At 33.2% G+C, this 18,287-nt stretch overlaps 1 protein-coding gene across 28 annotated transcripts in view; it reads right to left on the minus strand.

Annotated features, from left to right (window-relative positions):
* NRXN1 (neurexin 1) overlaps positions 1-18,287 on the minus strand; it is a 1,358,646-nt gene that overhangs the window by 378,270 nt on the left and 962,089 nt on the right. For all 28 annotated transcript variants that reach the window (XM_031957196.1, XM_031957194.1, XM_031957193.1 and 25 more), the window contains one exon: positions 6,500-6,681. In XM_031957196.1, coding sequence (XP_031813056.1) covers positions 6,500-6,681 — 182 coding nt within the window. The remainder of the gene's footprint in view (positions 1-6,499; positions 6,682-18,287) is intronic.

Below are 18,287 nucleotides of genomic sequence, written 5' to 3' on the forward strand. Positions count from 1 at the left end.
GTGCATATTTGTATGTTTGTGTATATGTGCATATGTGTTTAATTTTTAGGCTTGTATTGTGTTTTGGTCTTTCAGCTTCAGTGATTTTCTGTAATTGTTCAAAAAGAGCTTTCCTGAATAGGGTGCTAAATGATTTCCTGACTCAGTAAATACTGATTCCTTAGCCTGGTTCCCTGCTTTAAATAATACTTCTATCCCTTTCTCCATTGATCTCCTATACTATGTTTAGAACTTTGCTCTACCAATCAGTTTGATGACCTATTTGCATGATTCATTTCTTCTCATTTTTTCCTCTAATTTCTGAGTCAAGTGCACTTAGGAAGTACCTTCAAATCATACCATGTAGTCTGATCCCAGCTCTCCCTTAGTTCTGATCTGTGGCCTCCATAGCGATTTCAACTTGAAATGTTCCCTTCTTCAATTAACCTGGATTGGTCCTAAAGCAGACAGCTCTACCATTCATAGGTTTCTATCTATGTCTTTGTCCTGTGTTGTTCTCCCTCTCTCATCCAATAGCTGCTCTGAAACCTTGTCAAATATTTTGTAAAAACCAACTATTCTCTGTCCACCAAGCTTTTCTTATTTGTCATGGCAGTAATATCTTCAGAGAACTCCAAGAGGTTAATTAAGCATGACCTCCCCTGCCTGGTGACTTGCTGGTTCCCTTTAATCAAAATTATGCTCCTTCAGGTGTTTTCTCATCACATCCTTCAAGAAAACTTTCAAAACTTTGCCCAAATGTCAAAGATTTTTGCTTTTTGGTCGGTCTCTTCAAGATGGCACTTTAAAAGAGGTAATTCAATTCAAGAATCACTTATTAAGCATTATCATTCCCTTTGAGATTCCATTGCAACTACTCTCTTTATATCTGGTATGGATAGAGCTAAGTGTATTTTGCCTTTCTTTGCATCTCTACTGCTTAGCACAGTGACTGGTTTATAATAAACATTTAATAAATGCTTACAGACTATTATGAACCAGGCACTTTGCTAGGCACTTAGGATACAAGAATAAAAGGAAATAATTCCTGAAAGTTTGGAAATAAAAGAATAAAGAATACATATGAAATAAGTATTAATTGGGGACAGGGAAGGTAAAGAAGTAACAATTAGGATAAGCAATGACAGACAATTGTTAATATCCTGATAGATATTATTAATACCAAATGTAATATGGATTGCCATTCCCTTAAATGATCCTTGTAATGTTAGAATTACACTAATATTCTTATTTTTTTACTCTTAAGATAGTAACTCTTAATTGGCTTGCACTAAATATGCTGTAAGTGTCCTAACGGAGAGATTTTGCCCAGCTCAAGTTTCATCTCAGCTTCTAATGTCCTTGCCCACTTCCGTTGGAATTCAAGGCAGTGAGGGCAAAATACCCAGAATAAAGTGGCTTGTTATCTCATACTGCCTTCTCTCCCATTTTCCTCCTAACCATATAAGAAGATTTTATATGAGTCCTGGAAGAGGGGAATTCATTGTATTCTGCCCTCATGGGACATCCCCAGGGTGGTAAGTTTGCCACCCTGTTATCTCTATTAAAGATGCTTTATTCTTCAACTTTATGATTTATTTCAGAATTTGGCAGCAGCAAAGGCTTACAGAAGAATATTTGAAACTTGACAGGAAGCCTTAAAGGAAACTAGAGATTCAATAAATAAAGATGAGAAAGGAGAACACTCCAGCATGAGGCACAGGTAATACAAAAGTAACCAGGTATTTAATATTTCTAAGAAAAAAAAAATTCTCTGCCAAAGCAATGAAAAGCATATCAAATGAAACCACACAACAAGAATCTCTAAGTCCAATAAGCTGAAATAAACTCATTCTGATAGTTTAAAAAGCTGAAGAAAACCAGCCCCTTTACATAAGACAATTTTGCATGGCTTTGGACGGGACTTTGAATACTAACATCTGAAAGTACAGGAACATCGCTGAATGCTTTGATTTGGAAAAGTATCTCAGGTGGAGAGCAATTCTGACTAGAGAAAAGAATATGATAGACATAGTGGATTTTGCTTTCATTAGTGAAGACCTGTGCCTATATATTCATAGTTCCTTATTGAAGATAGATGGAGATTATTATTGTACAATACTTTAATATAAAACTTAGGAGTACCAAAATGAAGAGACACTACAAAAACTTGGAATGTCACCTGTATTGATAGTAGTTATTTTGGGAGATGAAATGTTTACTATAAATACACCCAGCTACCATTCTCTACAAAAGCAGCTGATCAAAAGATATCCTTCTAAATCAGCACCAATTAAGAGCTAAATTTCAAAAATAAGGCTTACAGACCAGTAAAGTACAAAGAAGAAACATTTAGGGCAAGTACTACTACAATTCACCAATCAAATTTGCAATGCTCTTTCATGCACCCAAGATGAAAGCATTTCAAAGAACACTCAACAACCCTCACCTCAGCCCTCAGTGAAATTTTCCTCCATCAGAACCAATGCACACATTAATATTCATGATTTTGAATGAGTCTTCATTGACAGGGGCATTCTTTTGCAAGTGAGGGTGGATGTTAAACACTCTCCACTTAACTTGTTTAAACTGATCTTTGGGGGCCATGCCTGCAGCAGTGACTATACTGAATATTTTTCATTTATCTACACATACCCCAAGAAACATTTATACTATAGTACTCCAGAGTGAATGGCAAACAAATGACTATTATATTGAATGCTTAAAAACAAAATCTATATGTGCTTCTTCTAATTAAGATTCAATGTACAGAAATCCAAAAATCTGCTAATTTTTTCAACATTCACTTAAAGCATGCATTAAGCACCTTCTGTAAACTCTCTTCTATAGCAGCTGTGCAGGTGATTCAAATGTTTTAAAAAATAAAGGAACAAAGAGTTTGGAACTGGCAGGAACCCTTAGCGATTCTTAGCCCAATAGTTCTCTAAGTATAGCATAAGGATTCCTGGTCATCCTAGAGTCCTATTCAAATGGTCTGAGAGGTCAAAACCTTTTCATAATAATACAAAATCTTTTAAATTTCTAGTGTGGCAAATAGGGATAAATACACCCAACATAAATAAATTCTTTGGGGGAGTCCTTAATAATTTTAAGAGGGTCATTTTAAGGGGTCCTGAAATATAAAATTTTGAGAATTGCTGATCTAATCCAACCCTGTGCTGTACAGATGGCAAAACTAGGACCTAGAGAGGTAAGAAACATAACATGTATATCTAGAATTTGAATAATTCAAAGTAATAGCCAGACATGCTGGAGAAATTTAGAAAACTATTATTAGGGAGATACAATTTATCTTACAAAAGGTCAATATTGTTAAATCCCTTTAAGATTAAATTAGGGGTTTGGAATAAATGATAATGGCAATTAAAGGGATAGTAACTTTAAACTAATAATAACTTTTAAGCTTTTTAAAAAATGTAATAATGTATACAAAAGACAAAATATTATATACACACATTTCTTTGATCACAAGCTACATGTCAGTAAACTTTTAAAAAATACTTGGAGTTTTTCAAAGTTTTTTGTCACAACAACCATGTAGTTACTAGAAATATTATTATTCTCATTTCACAGATGAGAAATTGGAGGCTTTGAGAGGCTGTGACTTTTCTCTAATCCCATAACTAGTCAATGTCAAAAGAAAAAAAATCTTAATCTAGTTCTCTCATCTTCAAGCCCAATTCTGCCTTCACTCTGTTCCTTCCAGCTTTGCAACCTATGGTTTTAGGAATTTCCTATAAATATCCAGTTCACTTACACAAACCATATTTCAACAGCAACAACAACAGTATACAGTAACTTTTAAAACTTTTAAGGACTTCATCTTTTGTGGAAAAAAGAGACCTATTTTAATTATATAAATGAGAAACAGTCGCCAAATGACTGTCTATAAACACATTGGATAAGATGCAAGATAAAGGATGTAATTTTATTTTTTTAAATATTGCCTCTCATATGTTGAGCCATCTCTGACTCATTATTGCTTCTTTTCTCATGGCTGACCTCCTTATCACCACTCTGTTTTTTACTTCTTGGTTTACCAATCCCATATAGTTCTTCTGTTCCTTTATTATTAACATAAAATGGCCACTGTGAATGAGAGTGGTCTTATTAGGATTCATACCAAAATTAAAATAAAATAATAAAATAAAATAAAGGCCAACTTTTGAAAAGCTACCATTTGATTCAAAAGAAATTTTACTTTAGAACATAATATATAAAAACATATTACTGCTAATGAGAGATCAAAACATGATTTGTTTTGCATTCGATAAAACTCACTGAGATCATACTGAATAAATAAATAGTTTGCAAAATCATGTCAAATAATTAAATTGAAGATGAAAACATATGCCAAGTGGATCTCAACTTTTATCTTTTTGAAATTACATTGGACCATTTTGCCTAGACTGGGCATCAGTTCATTATGTTTAATGAACATAATCTTCCAGGTTGCTTGTTCATTATATCAATTTTGAATGGAAATGCAATTGCTTAAATCAGCTCAGAACTTAGTTCACACTTTCCTGACAAAAGTTTATATGACTTTTCAAGTACTTCTGACATACAGATAATGTTTTCATATTTAAAAATACAATACATCTGTTTTGTATCAGCCAATATCACATCTTAAATATATTCTATGCCAAAGTCAAACAATAACAATAATTGATAACAATTTGGTATTTTTGTTTTTCTTTTCTGTTACTAGTTCACATTTTAATTATTAGTTTTTATTACTAATTCACAAAAATATAATGGTTTAAGTCTGGTGAAAGTGATACAAAGTAAATAATTTTAGTGTTTTCTTAGAATTTCTAAAGAGTTTTTTCTAGTCCATCCTTATTACTAAGTTAGCTTTACTAAGTTAGAAGGCAAGTTCACTAAAATCCCTTCATATCGCTCCTCTGTATACTCAAGTCTTCTAAGACTTCCATTGTCCTTTTTGAAGTTCCTTACTCTTCAGGTCACTACCTCTAATCTATATACACAGACATTGCCAAGAGAAGATTAAAAGGTAGATTTTAATAACAGAAAAAAAAACACAGATTTGATGGTCATTTTATTTCCTCTGCTGGAAAAGAAAAGGGGAAAAAAATCCATTTCCTTTTCAAAAATAGCAAAATGTCATTAGTTTCTGGAACTTCAAAGTTCTTTCCAATTCTGATCAAACATAGACTTAAACTTCTTCCCAGTCTTATAATGAATGAGGACCAAAAAGAGATCCTTATGAGGATGAGAAGATCCTAAGTCCATGTGTGGGCATGATAGAAAGAAAATGCCTATGTTGTAGGACAAAACCATTGGACCACAAAACAAACAACAGTGGCTTGGACAATTCGATAATATAACCTCATATGATTTGAAAGCAATCATTGCAGAACCTTTTCTCAGAGTAAAAGTGTAATTGGTTATAGATCAATAAGTAATTTCTTTCAAGAGAAAACAAAACTCTTGGATGTCTACTTGTGTATGATATATTTTTAAAGAAACAAGGCTCTTAAATCAATATGGAGAAAATATATTTAGTAATTTGAGGTTATTCTAAACAATAAGATTTCTTTCTGTACTAGTTAAACTTATCTGATAATTTATTTATGATGTCATAAATATCAAGATACTTTCAATTGTTACTTATTTGCTATAAAACAATTGAAATTACTTTTCAAGACTTCCTATTGGGACGAGTGTATTTTCAAAAGAAAGTTTAATCACCATACAAAAATGATGGTATCTCCTTTTTTTTTTTTAAGATTAATAACAAATTCAGTTTTCAAGATAACTCCAATTCTCTAGAGATCTTATGAAAATTTCAGAAGTCCGATGCAAAACTAAGATAAATAAAACTTCCTTGGAGAATTGAAGCCTAATAAATGACTGATTTGGTATACGCCTTGGTTACAGTATTGGAATATTAGTGCTAGGTTGCACATCCTACATGAGGGTATGATATTGGAAGGATTTTGCATGGTAACAAATGTAACTATAGAACCATTCCCTTAGTTTTACAAATTCTGTCTTCCTTTACTTTCAGTCATCTCACTGAATCCTTTGTAAGACTTCAATTATTTGACTTTGTTTTCTCATATTATATTACTCTAGGCTCTTTTGCTTTTCCCTGGAAAAGAAATTCCAGTGGTGCAACAAGAGAACTCAAACTAACTTTGGTCTTTAGGCGACCATCCTAATTCCTGCCCAACTAATAGGCAAATTTTATTTATTTATTTTTTTAAGGCTAGCTCCAAAGTGTCTTCTCTAGTCTTCAAAATCCCATTTTTTAAAAAAAACTCAAAAAGCCCCATAGTAATGTAAATATATATATATATATATATATATATATATATATTTCTTTGACCACAAGCTATTCATCATTACACTAAAACCAGTTAGAAAATCAAAACCAGTATATCTGAAAAACAACTGCTGAAAAATAGTAAGAACAATTTGGAAAGAATACTTTACGAAAAGTAAAAGTCCATTTTGAATTGAGAGTACTTACAATATGTAGCTCTAAGTAGTCACCGAGCCCTGAAGAACTGTCCACTCGTACCAGTACAGCTTCTTTTTGAACCGTGCTAAACCCTATGGCCAGTCTGTCTGCACGTGTACTGGGCCGGTCATTAGGAGGCCATTTGTATGTGATCTGTCCACCACCTTTGCTAAAGATATATGTTGTTCCAGCTGAAAACGAAACAAAAAAAAAAAAAAAAAAAAAAAGATAAGGTCAATCAATTCTTTTCCATAAAGGCTATACAACCTTGTCACTAGTCTAGTAATTGGCTTTAATCTAATAGGTTTGGTAAAGAGAAAAAGAAGATATAGATATTTTAAGTAAAATAGAATGGCACTTTCTTCTACTATTTTTAAAATTTAAAATCTTAAAACCAATTTTAAAATATACTCACTAAATCTACTAGCAGATATTTCAGGAAAAAATATTGTATTATTCACTTCCTATTCCACTGAAAGAGATATAAAGATGCAAGGGGTATAATGGGAAAAACCATATTCAAGGATTCAGTGGAGGTGGGTGTTAATCCTTACTATACTATTAGTCATGTTCTCTGGGCAAGCCTTTTAATGGTACCTATGACATTTGTTCCCTTATCTGTGAAATGAGTATATTGCTTACCTTGTTTACCTCCTAAGGTTGCTATAAGGATCAATAATAGCTAGTAATAAGAACAAGTATTTATTAATGCTTTTAAGTTTTGCAGAGTGCTTTACATGTATCATTCTATTTAATCCTATTTGATCAAGGATGGAAGGTGCCATTATAATCCCCACTTCACAGATGAGACACTGAGATATAGAGAAATTAACTGATTTAACTGGAGTAACAGTTTCTGAGGCAGGATTTGAAGTCACTCCCTGTCTCCCAAGTATTTCAGGTACTGAACCACATAGTAGCTGATCAAATAAAATGTGACTGCAAATTTTGTAAAGAATTACAGATCAGGGCAGCTAGGTGGTACAGTGGATAGAGCACCAGCCTTGAAGTCAGGAGGACCAGAGTTCAAATTTGGTTTCAGACATTTAACACTTCCTAGATGTGTGACCCTAGGCAAGTCATTTAAATCCAATTGACTCAGCAAAAAAAAAAAAAGAATTACACATCAACTGAAGTCCTGCTCTAATGCAAGAAAGCACACAATACAAAAGATTCGCAGTTCTCAAAGACTGTATTAGCAGAAATGAAGCTCTGGCAAGGTCTACTTATGATCTTGGTGATATCTGTCATCTGAGGATCAGCCTGTTTGTAGAGATTTACCACGAAAATGGGTGACTATGATATCATAAGGAAGAAATGGAGGAAATATGATAAATATCAGTGGAGACAGTATCTACATTGATGCAATGATAAGTCAAATACAAAGCCGTATAGTACTAAATATTAATAAGACATGGAATCTAAGATGTTTTGCCTGTTTTTCAGGATTACTAGGACACTAGAAATAAATATCAATTGTAATTATTTGCTATTTAAAAAAAAAGAAAATATTGACTCATAATTTCCTAAAGATGCAGAAATATATAAATTAACCTTCATTCTTACAGTAAGTATGCAAGAAATGAGAGGATTATTCAGGACAGTGGATCAAATTACAACTAAACTTATCTAACTTTTTCAAGGAAAGGAAGGGTTTAATTTTGTGTAACAGATAGATAACTAGTGGTTGAGCAGCCATAAGTCTCACTAGTTAAGCTATGATACTGCATATTAATAGATAACTTCTGTATAAGATAAGCTAGATCTTACTTAACAAGCAATATCTAATAGCAGTCAGAACATCTAGTAACATTCACACACACACACACACTATTCCAAATTTACTCCTATATTTATAGCATTATGTATAATACTAGGTCCTTTTTTCATGGAAATTTAAATAATTGTTGATGATGATGACGAAACACTTAATACTTTTAATCAAAATAAAAATCTTTCGTTTTAGCAACTTTGATAACTTGTTATCAAATGTATGTTTTCCTTTCCTTCCACCACCGAATTTTCTAACATTGAATTAAATAAAGAGTCCTTTGTGAGAACAGGGAAAGGCATATTTAATAAACAAAGGGTTCTACTCCTCTTTAATAAAAACCAGTGGATAAGAAAAGAGATTGTAATTGGTGCAGAATTCAGTCAGAAATAAGTTTTTGATGTGTTTATTTTCCCTTTCAGAAAAATGCCTTTGTAAGAAATCTAAAAGTTTTGGATTCTAACTTCCAAAAAAACTATTAGAGTTACCTAGATGAATACCTTAAGGAAACAACCATCAGCTGGGGGTAAGAAGGTATTGGAAAATAATTTTATAAGTTTTCTTTGAAGGGCAATGTGAAGGTAAGAAAAAAAAAGTAAAATGAATTAAGTTAATGGAATAAAAAGGCTAGGATTTGGGGGGACTTCTATAGTACTGAGACAAAACAGTTTAAGGTGGCTATCTATGAGGTTTAGATATATATTAGGAATAAAAGATTTGTAACTTTTTGGTCCAAAATTAGGAAGATTAATTATTTTGGTTACTATATGTCCTTGACAATGGTGGACTAGCTCAGTGGCCTTGGATTAAGTCACACAATGTTTTTCTCAATTCCTTAATCAACAAGTATTTATTAAACACTTACTGTGCCAGACATGTGAAAGATCTGGGAATATAAAAGAAAAAAACCAGTACCTGTTATCTAAGAACTTACATCAGAATGGATGCTACCAGTTATTTGGGGTTTTAATCTTTGCAAAATAGTCTTTCTTTCTCTCTCTGTCTCTTTGATTTTATATATATAACCTTCCCATCAATTCTGTGAAATAGATGCTATTATCCTTTTTTCAGTAGATGAAGAAATTGAAGATGACTGAGGCTAAGTGATTGGTTTAAGGTCATACAACTACAAAGAGCTAGCTTATTAGCACATAGATATTAAATATGTAAGGGATGATCTGAATTTGTTTTTTTCTCATTCTAAGTCTAGCCCTCTACCCACTATGTCAGATGAAGACATCAAAATGTCAAGATATTTTAGCCCTAATAAATGTTACAATTCTAATTTTGATACAAAATAATTTTTCTTAGCTTAATCAATGTCTACTTTAGTAGATCTATGACCTCAATAATGTAAATACTTACTGTGCAAATCACCCATACTTGTCCTTGCTGTGTATCAAAAATGCAGGGATCCTTTCTTTTATTTTCCAGGGGGATGTATAAGTCCTCTGAAATCAGAGTACTGGGGTTCAAATCTCAGTTCTGATGGTAACTATTAGTGTATACCTGGGCAAATGACTTAACTTTCTCAGGCCTCAGTTTTCTCATCTGTTAAAGTATTGGACTAAATAGTCCCTGAGTTTCATTCCATTTCTAAATCTTGCATTCTAATGGTACATGTCAGCTCTCCATCTGTTATCCCTCTCTCTTGCCATATGCTGGCCCATCTTTCTTTTTTCTTCCCTTTTTCTTTTTCCTTCCAGATTATTGTTTGGTACTTTAAATCAAAGAATTCACCAGTGAGTACAGGGTCATGCTTTGGGGATTCAGATTTGGGCATTTATAGAGACTTCTCTCTGAAAGTAAATATAATAATGAAAGTTTCATTACTAAGGATTTGATTTTTAGCTCATCTTCCACCTTTTTTTTCAGAGAGTATTAAGACCTAGAAACCACCAAGGCCATTGTCTAAACTGTCATGCTTACCATTGCTTTCAGGCTCTATAAGCATCATCAGGAGAAAATGAATGCAGTTGCTTTCACAAAGCCTTTTATACAATGTGACAAATCTCACTGGGGTGGGGAGTGTTCTTTTTGTGAGAAGTCACTGAGGAGCAGTCATCTTTTTTCTTTCTTGTTCATGGCTGTGCTTTGTTTTGTAGTCATCAGCTCAATTCCATTGTAGGCAGTGGAATTAGATTGTCAAGGCCTTGATATTCCTCCTATCCCCTTTATAAGCTCCATATCATTCTTTTAAAACTAGTTTGGATCTAACACTCTCAAATTCCTTATGCTGTTAACATTCTCCCACAGACTTCTATTAAATGGGGGGATTAGGAAATCATCACTACCAAGCTTTAAAATAATGTTCATGTCATTATAATTAAGCAAAGTAGTTCAGACAAACGTTTTGATAATTTTCTCCAACAGCTTGCCAATGAAAACAATGTGTTTCAGTTCAATAAGCACATATTCAGCCTCTGCTGCCTTGTGGAACAGTGTGCTATGGACTGAAGGGGAGAAAAGATTTCTATTAGGGTTGCCTATGCCATCATGGGGTTTATAATCAAGTACCAGGATGTGACTCTTATACAGACAAGCTTTATACAAAATAGAGCAGATGTGTGATAGGCTGACTATAGGGTCAGCCTCAGTCAGAAGGATCTGATTTCAAGTTCTGCCTTTGACACACACACAATAGAGTAAATATAGCACCAGTCACTTTTCCTTTCAAGGTGCAAGATAACTTTACAAGAAGTTTTAAAATGCCAGGTCTAGATGCCCTCCCTCCTTGTTATCCCAAATAAGATGCTCAAAAAGATATAAAATGCTACCCAAGATCCTAAGGTGAAAGGATAATTAGAACCAAGGAAGTCTTCATAGAAGTTGAAGCATTTGGATTGGGCTTTAAAGGTTAGATGGGAATTAAAAGACAAAGAAAGAAATAGGAAATAGTTTAGCTAAAGACAAAACGAAGAAAAATGAAGTATAAGCTAGGATCAAAAGATAGTTTCCTTTGACATACACAGTATGTGAAGCAGAAGAATATGAGACAAATTAGGAGGAAACCAGATTGCATGGGATCATGAATGTTCTCTACAGTGTTTGTCAAGATATTTGCTGGTCCTATAGAAGATGCTTTTCTAAATGTTCAAATTAAAAACAAACAATACAATACAGCACAACACAGCAATATGAGTGCAGAGTCTTAGAACTAGAAGTTACTACAGAGGTAATTCTAGCATAACACTACATTTTAAAGATAAGGAAATCAAGGTCCAAAGATGTGCCTTGCCTGAAGTGATGGTACAAGAATTTGAACCCATGTCTTCTGAAGCCAGATTCCATGTTTTTTTCCACTATGTTGCAATATCAAAATGATGGTAGCTAGATTATCACAAACGAAATCATTATAAGAACATAGAGGAGTTTTAAAAATCAGAGTGAATGTAAAATACTTATTTCCCACATTGTGATATATAGCTGGATAAGCAAATCTTCAGATTAGTCCATCCACATGTGCACTTTGGAATGGTGTAGGGCACAAATAATAGCTTGGAATTGGCTATGAAGAGGAAAGCTCGCCAAAATGCATTTGGAAAATTGTCCAGTGATTTCAATGACTTTAAATTCTTCAGTACTCCCAAAGCTCATCTCTTTACCAGAGGTATCAAACTCTCCACAAGGCTCCACAAAACTCCAACTGTGGCCAAATGATTAAAATGTAATTGAGAAATGTTTAACAAAATAAATCAAAGTACAATACAACATGGATAATGTTAATTTGTGATTTTCTGGGTCAATATTGCAGTTTCTATTTGGATTTGACACTACTGCTTTATATAACAATGTTTTCCAAATGACCTATTTATCTGTAAGTAAAGGACCAGTGAAAACTCAGAAGAATTAAAATGGAAAAAAGAGTGACAAACAAGAGATGGGTAACTCTGATATCATCAATCAACAAGAACTTCTTAAGCACCTAGCATATGCTAGGCTCAGTTCTATGTACTGGAGATATAAAGATAAAAATTAAAGTAGAAAAAAGAACAGGAGGAAGCTCTCTATTGTGTTTGGCAGATCCTCTTTGAAAAATTCATGTGAAAATGTGGGCAATAATTTCATAGGATGAGAAAGCATGGGATCTTTGTGATCTTTGTTGGTGAAGGGAATATTTACAACTGTGAAATCAAGTAGCTATAAAAAGAATCAAAATAGCCTTCCTATAGTTACTTGATCTTAACAATATTTTTTTCTGAATAAAGACAATTCATAATCTGTGTGATAATATATTAGAAACTTTGAGATAGGTATTAATTTAGTGTGTAATAAAGCAAAAAGTTTTGTCAGTAAATAAATATTGATTAAGTGTTTACTCTGTACCAGGCACTGTGCTAAGTGTGAGGAACATAAAGAAATACAAAAGATAGTCCTTGCACTGAAGGACTTTGGAAATAAGCACAGAGGGGAGGCACTAAATTGAGGGGGACCAGGAAAGTCTTGGCCACAGTTGGAGTTTTGTGGAGCCTGGAGACAAAGATGAGAAAGGAGAAAATTCCAAATATGGGGCACAGTGAAAATGCTCAGTTGGGAGAAAAAAGATCTCCTGTGAGGAATAGCAAGGAAGTGTAATTCCATTTAGTACATGTTGAGTTTAAGATGTCTACCGGATTAAGATGTCTTTTTTTCAGCATAAAGTGCAAGAAAACTGGAAAGGCAGGGGCAAGTTGTAAAGGATTTTGAATGCCAAATATTTGATTCTGAAGGAGAAAGAAAACATGGTTGTTTATTCAGTCACAGAGTGAAATGGTCAGACCAGATATTTAAGAAGATCACTTTGACATATGAATTGAGAATGGATGGTAGTGGGGAAAGATTTGTGACAGGGAGATCAATCAGCAAACTGTTGCAATTGTATAGATGTGAGATGATGAAGACCTGGATTTGGGTGGTGTCAGTGCCAGGGGAGAAAATAGGGCACATATGAGAGACATTATGAAGCTAGAAACAGCTGGACTTGGCAACTGATTGGATACAGAGTGATGAGAAAGTGAGGAGAAGAGGTTGTGAGCTTGTGTGACTGGGAGAATAATGGCAATCCTGAAAGTAAGAGGGAAGCCAGCAGGAGGAGACCATTTGGAGGAAAGGACAATAAATTTCACTTAGTACATGTTGAGTTTAAGATTTCCACTGCATATGCAAATCCAGATGTCCTAGATGGCACAGGTTGTGCAGTGAATGGAGTGTTGATTTTTAAGTTCTGTACTAGGTTCCAGTTTCCTCATCTATAAAATAGGGCTAATAATAGCATCTAACTCCCAAAGTTGTTGTGAGACTAAAATGACATAGTATTTGTAAAGCCTTAAAACTTTATATAAATGTTAGTCATTATCATTTGTTGATGATAAAAATGATGATGATGATGATGAGGAGGATGTTGCCATAGTTTCCAGTAGTCAGTTGCAGATGCTAGACTAGAGGGCATCAGAGAGGATAGAGCTGGATAAATCAATTTGAGAACCATTCACATAAAGATCATGGTTGAATCTATGTGAGCTATTTAGATTGTCAAATGAAATAAGAAGGAAAGAGAAAAGAAGCAGCCCCTAAAATGGAAGTACCTATAGAAAAATCCAATGAATTTTTACAGTTCATTTGAAACTAAATGCCTCATTGTTGTGGTAGTTGTTGTTGTAATGCATATACATACATTTTTTTTATACATATCTGTTTTCATTAATCAATTCACTGCTCTTCACAACTCATTACAATTCTATGTGGCACATTGCACTCTACCTAAAGCTCATTACATAATCCACTATTAAGATGTCAATGTTTGTGATATAAAATTACACCAAATAGAAGCTTTTATGGAATAGGGAATATTAATCTCATTCACAGATGCCATCAGAATAGGTCAAAAATTGGGATATTTACAACACCATTTAAAAAAAGTTGTCTTTTGGCCTTTTCATAACAGAGGGCCATTATGTTGGAACAAAATAGACAGAGGGGTTGAGGTATTAACTGATACAAGTTTCCTTCTACTGTAAAAGACAATTAATGTGCAATAGTATGACAACAGGATTGTAGCTTCAAGATTATCAACAATGCTGGAATGAATTTTGAGGAAAGCACCATCATTATTATTTATGCATGTTTCTATATGGCAAATATTAAAGTATCAGCAGGAAGACTTCTAATGGATTTATTACAAATTAACCCTGACATCCATCACAGCACGGATTGTATGGATGACTAATATTTAAAGTGGTTTTCTACAATCTCTACACTTAAGTTACAACTCAAGGCCATATTCCTCAACTTAAATTCATTAACAAACCTAGTACCATTAGATGTTTATTTCACAGTATAAACATACTTGACAATATAATAAATGTTTTAAAAAATTAGATATGAGGACTTCTTTCTGAGGATTCAAATGCCTCTAAAGTGTGAAGGAATTATTTAGATTTATTGATTAAAAAAAGTTTCTTTTTCTCCTACATTTAAAAATCTCCCTCTTCCCAAACATACTTTAGTCACATATTTTGTTCTTCTAAGGCTAAGATTTAATGGCTAACTTAATAAGCTTTTCATCTAAACCTTGGTTGTTCTAGATTACTGCTGCATAAAATGTGAGTGATTAATTTCCTCATGGATTAGCTTCCAATTTATGATATGTGTGCTAAGAATGGGAACATTTTTGAAAGCATATAATTTTTAAATGCTACTAAATAACATGAAACATTTCAACCCATTATGATTCTATTAACTGTAACAAACCAGCAACATCTCTTTCAGAGAAAGTTTGCCAGGCTGTCAGATGGAAATTAAAAGTAAAACAACTATAAATAAAAGGAGCTTTTATCCATCCTACAACCTTGTCAGGATCAGTTTTGTTAAATCTAAATGTCCTGAAGAGTTGCTTCAGTCATTGAAGGTATGCTTTTGGGAAAGGGCCATGAGAAGGAAAAGCTATAACCATTAGACTATTAAATGAAAAAAGAGTCTCAGGTGAGTGAACACTTGCTTAGCCAATCAGACCCAAATGCTGAAGTCTATGAAATCTTTCCAATGTCCCCAATACCTTGCAACATTAATAGTCCATTACTATCCATCATTTGTCTTTCTAAATGATTATATTATAATGTGAACTACTTGAATTCAAGATCATAAGGGATGAATGAGTTTATGAAATGGGGCAGCATGAGGACACAATTCCCAAAAGCTCATTTGTGGGAATTGCAAAAGCAATGGAGATAAGGACAAGAAGAGATTCATAAGGTTTGGATCATTTGAGTGAAATAGCAATGAAATATCATAAAACATAAAGATTTACACACATAGCCATATACACATTCACTCACATCAGATTCCACTTTCTAAAAGGAATACCACCACCACCAAAAAGATTAAAGGAATAAGAAACCTCACAAAAGGTATATTAGGGTATACTCATACTTCTAGAGAGGCAAAACAAAGAAAACAAAGCAAAAAAAGACTACAAAAGGAGAAAAGAGGTAATAAAAATGGAAAAGGCAATGGCTAATGAGAGCCAGATGCCTTACTACTAATCAGAAAGGTTAGGAAGAAAGAAAGGCTTTTGTACATAAATCATGGTGAAAGAAAGCTAGTAAGTCCATTAATAAATGAAAAGGAGAAGGAAATACAGGACTGTCATTGAAGGTACTCCAATATTGAATTGTTTGTCTGAAGTAGAAAAGCGAAGGAGATTTTAGATAATTAAGAAATACTGAAAACCTCATTTAGATAGCTCAGGATAAATTCAAATGAGGAAGCAGTAGAAATGTCACACATTTACAATAATGTACAATTACAACTTTTAGAATCTTAAAGGGGCCATCAGAAGCTTAAAAAAAAAGATAACTTTAAGAAAGGAAGAAATATAGGATAAATAGGGCCAGTACAGGCACCTTTGTGAAGCTAGCAAGTCAATCCTCCTACATCACCTGTCTTATCTACTATGTATGTTCATATGCTTCTATGTATATAAGGATTTAAAATGCCTCTATGAAGACTCTCTTTATATAAAAGGTTCAGAGAAATTCATGGATATTGAGGCACAAGATGAAAGGAAATATATGTTGTAAAACATGGTTAAAGAGGATGATAGGTGAAAAAGAAAATGAAATTTTTAGTGGAAATGTAGTATAGCTATATATAATTAAGGCACAGGGATGTAGCTCATAAGTGTAAAATGGTGGCAACCATTCACAATACTCCTGAGAATGTCCTGAACTAGTTGAAAATGTAATTGGGAAATATTTAACAAAGTAAGTAAAAATTCAATGAATCATAGATGATATTAATGTGTTTTTTTTTTACATCAATATGTGTCCCACAGGGATCCTTATGTAAAATTTAATGGACCCTGTTTTTATATGAATTTGATATCACTGGGATAGTGGATAAAACACTGAACTTAAAGTGAAGACCAAGATTCAAATCCTATTTTAGATAGTTATTGGTTGTGTGATCTTGAGGAAACCACTTAACCTCTTTGAACTTCAGTTTCCTCTTCTGTAAAAATGAAGCTGGAATCCATGACCTCTTAGATCACTTCTAACTTTAAATCTATGATCCTATAAATTTTAGAAAAGTTGCTGAGATGAAAAAGTTGTAGTTTCTTCACAAAGAGTTCCCAAGCATCAGTAAAATTACAGGTCAGTAAAAGAAAAACAAAATAAAATATACCATAGATCACTTAGTCAGATAAAAGAAATAGATGATGAGAATAACATTTAGTGTATATCTAGCAAGACATTGTCCTATGCGCTGATAATAGAACTGTTATAGAAGTAAACTCTAACAATAAACAGGGTGGGGTTGGAGGGCTTTGGCTATGGTTATAGACACTAGAAGTCTTCTATTAAAAGGCAAACATTCAATAAACTCTTGATTTGCCTTACCCACAATTCTCTTTCAGAAGATAGAGAAATGGTCAAGAAAAAACATTTACTCTGGTTTATATAGAAAATTTATTAGGTTGGATAGAAATGACGAGAATGTAAATGGTTGGAAAAGTATCCATAAAACCATATTTTTGAGTTGATATTCTTTTAAGAATTCATTAGAAGCCAAAATATTGTGTGAGACATAATTAATTCTGCATGAAATGCTAAATAGGAAGAGATTTGTAAAAATTAAAAAGGCAAAGTATCATAAGAAACCAATATAAATTGCACCAGGAACTTTTAAATAAACACAGACTTTCAAAGTCTATGTTGACAACTGTAAGGTAGTTAAGGGAAAACAAAAGAGTGGTATATGAGTTTATAAGGAGAGTAACAAAGTCCTGAATAATCTGAATCTTTAAAAATTACAAAGATAACACACAGGACACTTTAAGCTATCAATATGCATGGCAAGTAGAATGAAGGGATAGAATCATTGTTTGAATCATAACAGGCAAAAGGTAAAAAACTGGATTTTGGAATTCTTTTTAATACTTTCTTAAGGAGAATGACCTCCGTATTGGAAAGAACAAAGCAAATATGACCAAGAAGGAACTGAGGTTTTGATGGACCTGGCCATCCTCAGCAATGAGATCAACCAAATCATTTCCAATGGAGCAGTAATGAACTGAACCAGCTACGCCCAGAGAAAGAACTCTGGGTGATGACTAAAAACCATTACATTGAATCCCCAATCCCTATATTTTTGCCCACCTGCATTTTTTATTTCCTTCACAGGCTAATTGTACAATATTTCAGAGTCCGATTCTTTTTGTACAGCAAAATAACGGTTTGGTCATGTATACTTATTGTGTATCTAATTTATATTTTAATATATTTAATATCTACTGGTCATCCTGCCATCTGGGGGAGGGGATGGGGGTTAAGAGGTGAAAAATTGGAACAAGAGGTTTGGCAATTGTTAATGCTGTAAAGTTACCCATATATATAACTTGTAAATAAAAGGCTATTAAATGAATATATATATATATATATATATATATATATTTGGATTTAGTAAAAAATAAAATAAAATAAAAATAAAAACATGAAAAAAATAATACAAAGCAAAATTTAATGAATACAAGATAATTAGGCTTAACAA

Source organism: Sarcophilus harrisii, chromosome 2 (assembly GCF_902635505.1).
Source record: "Sarcophilus harrisii chromosome 2, mSarHar1.11, whole genome shotgun sequence".
Lineage (NCBI taxonomy): Eukaryota > Metazoa > Chordata > Mammalia > Dasyuromorphia > Dasyuridae > Sarcophilus > Sarcophilus harrisii.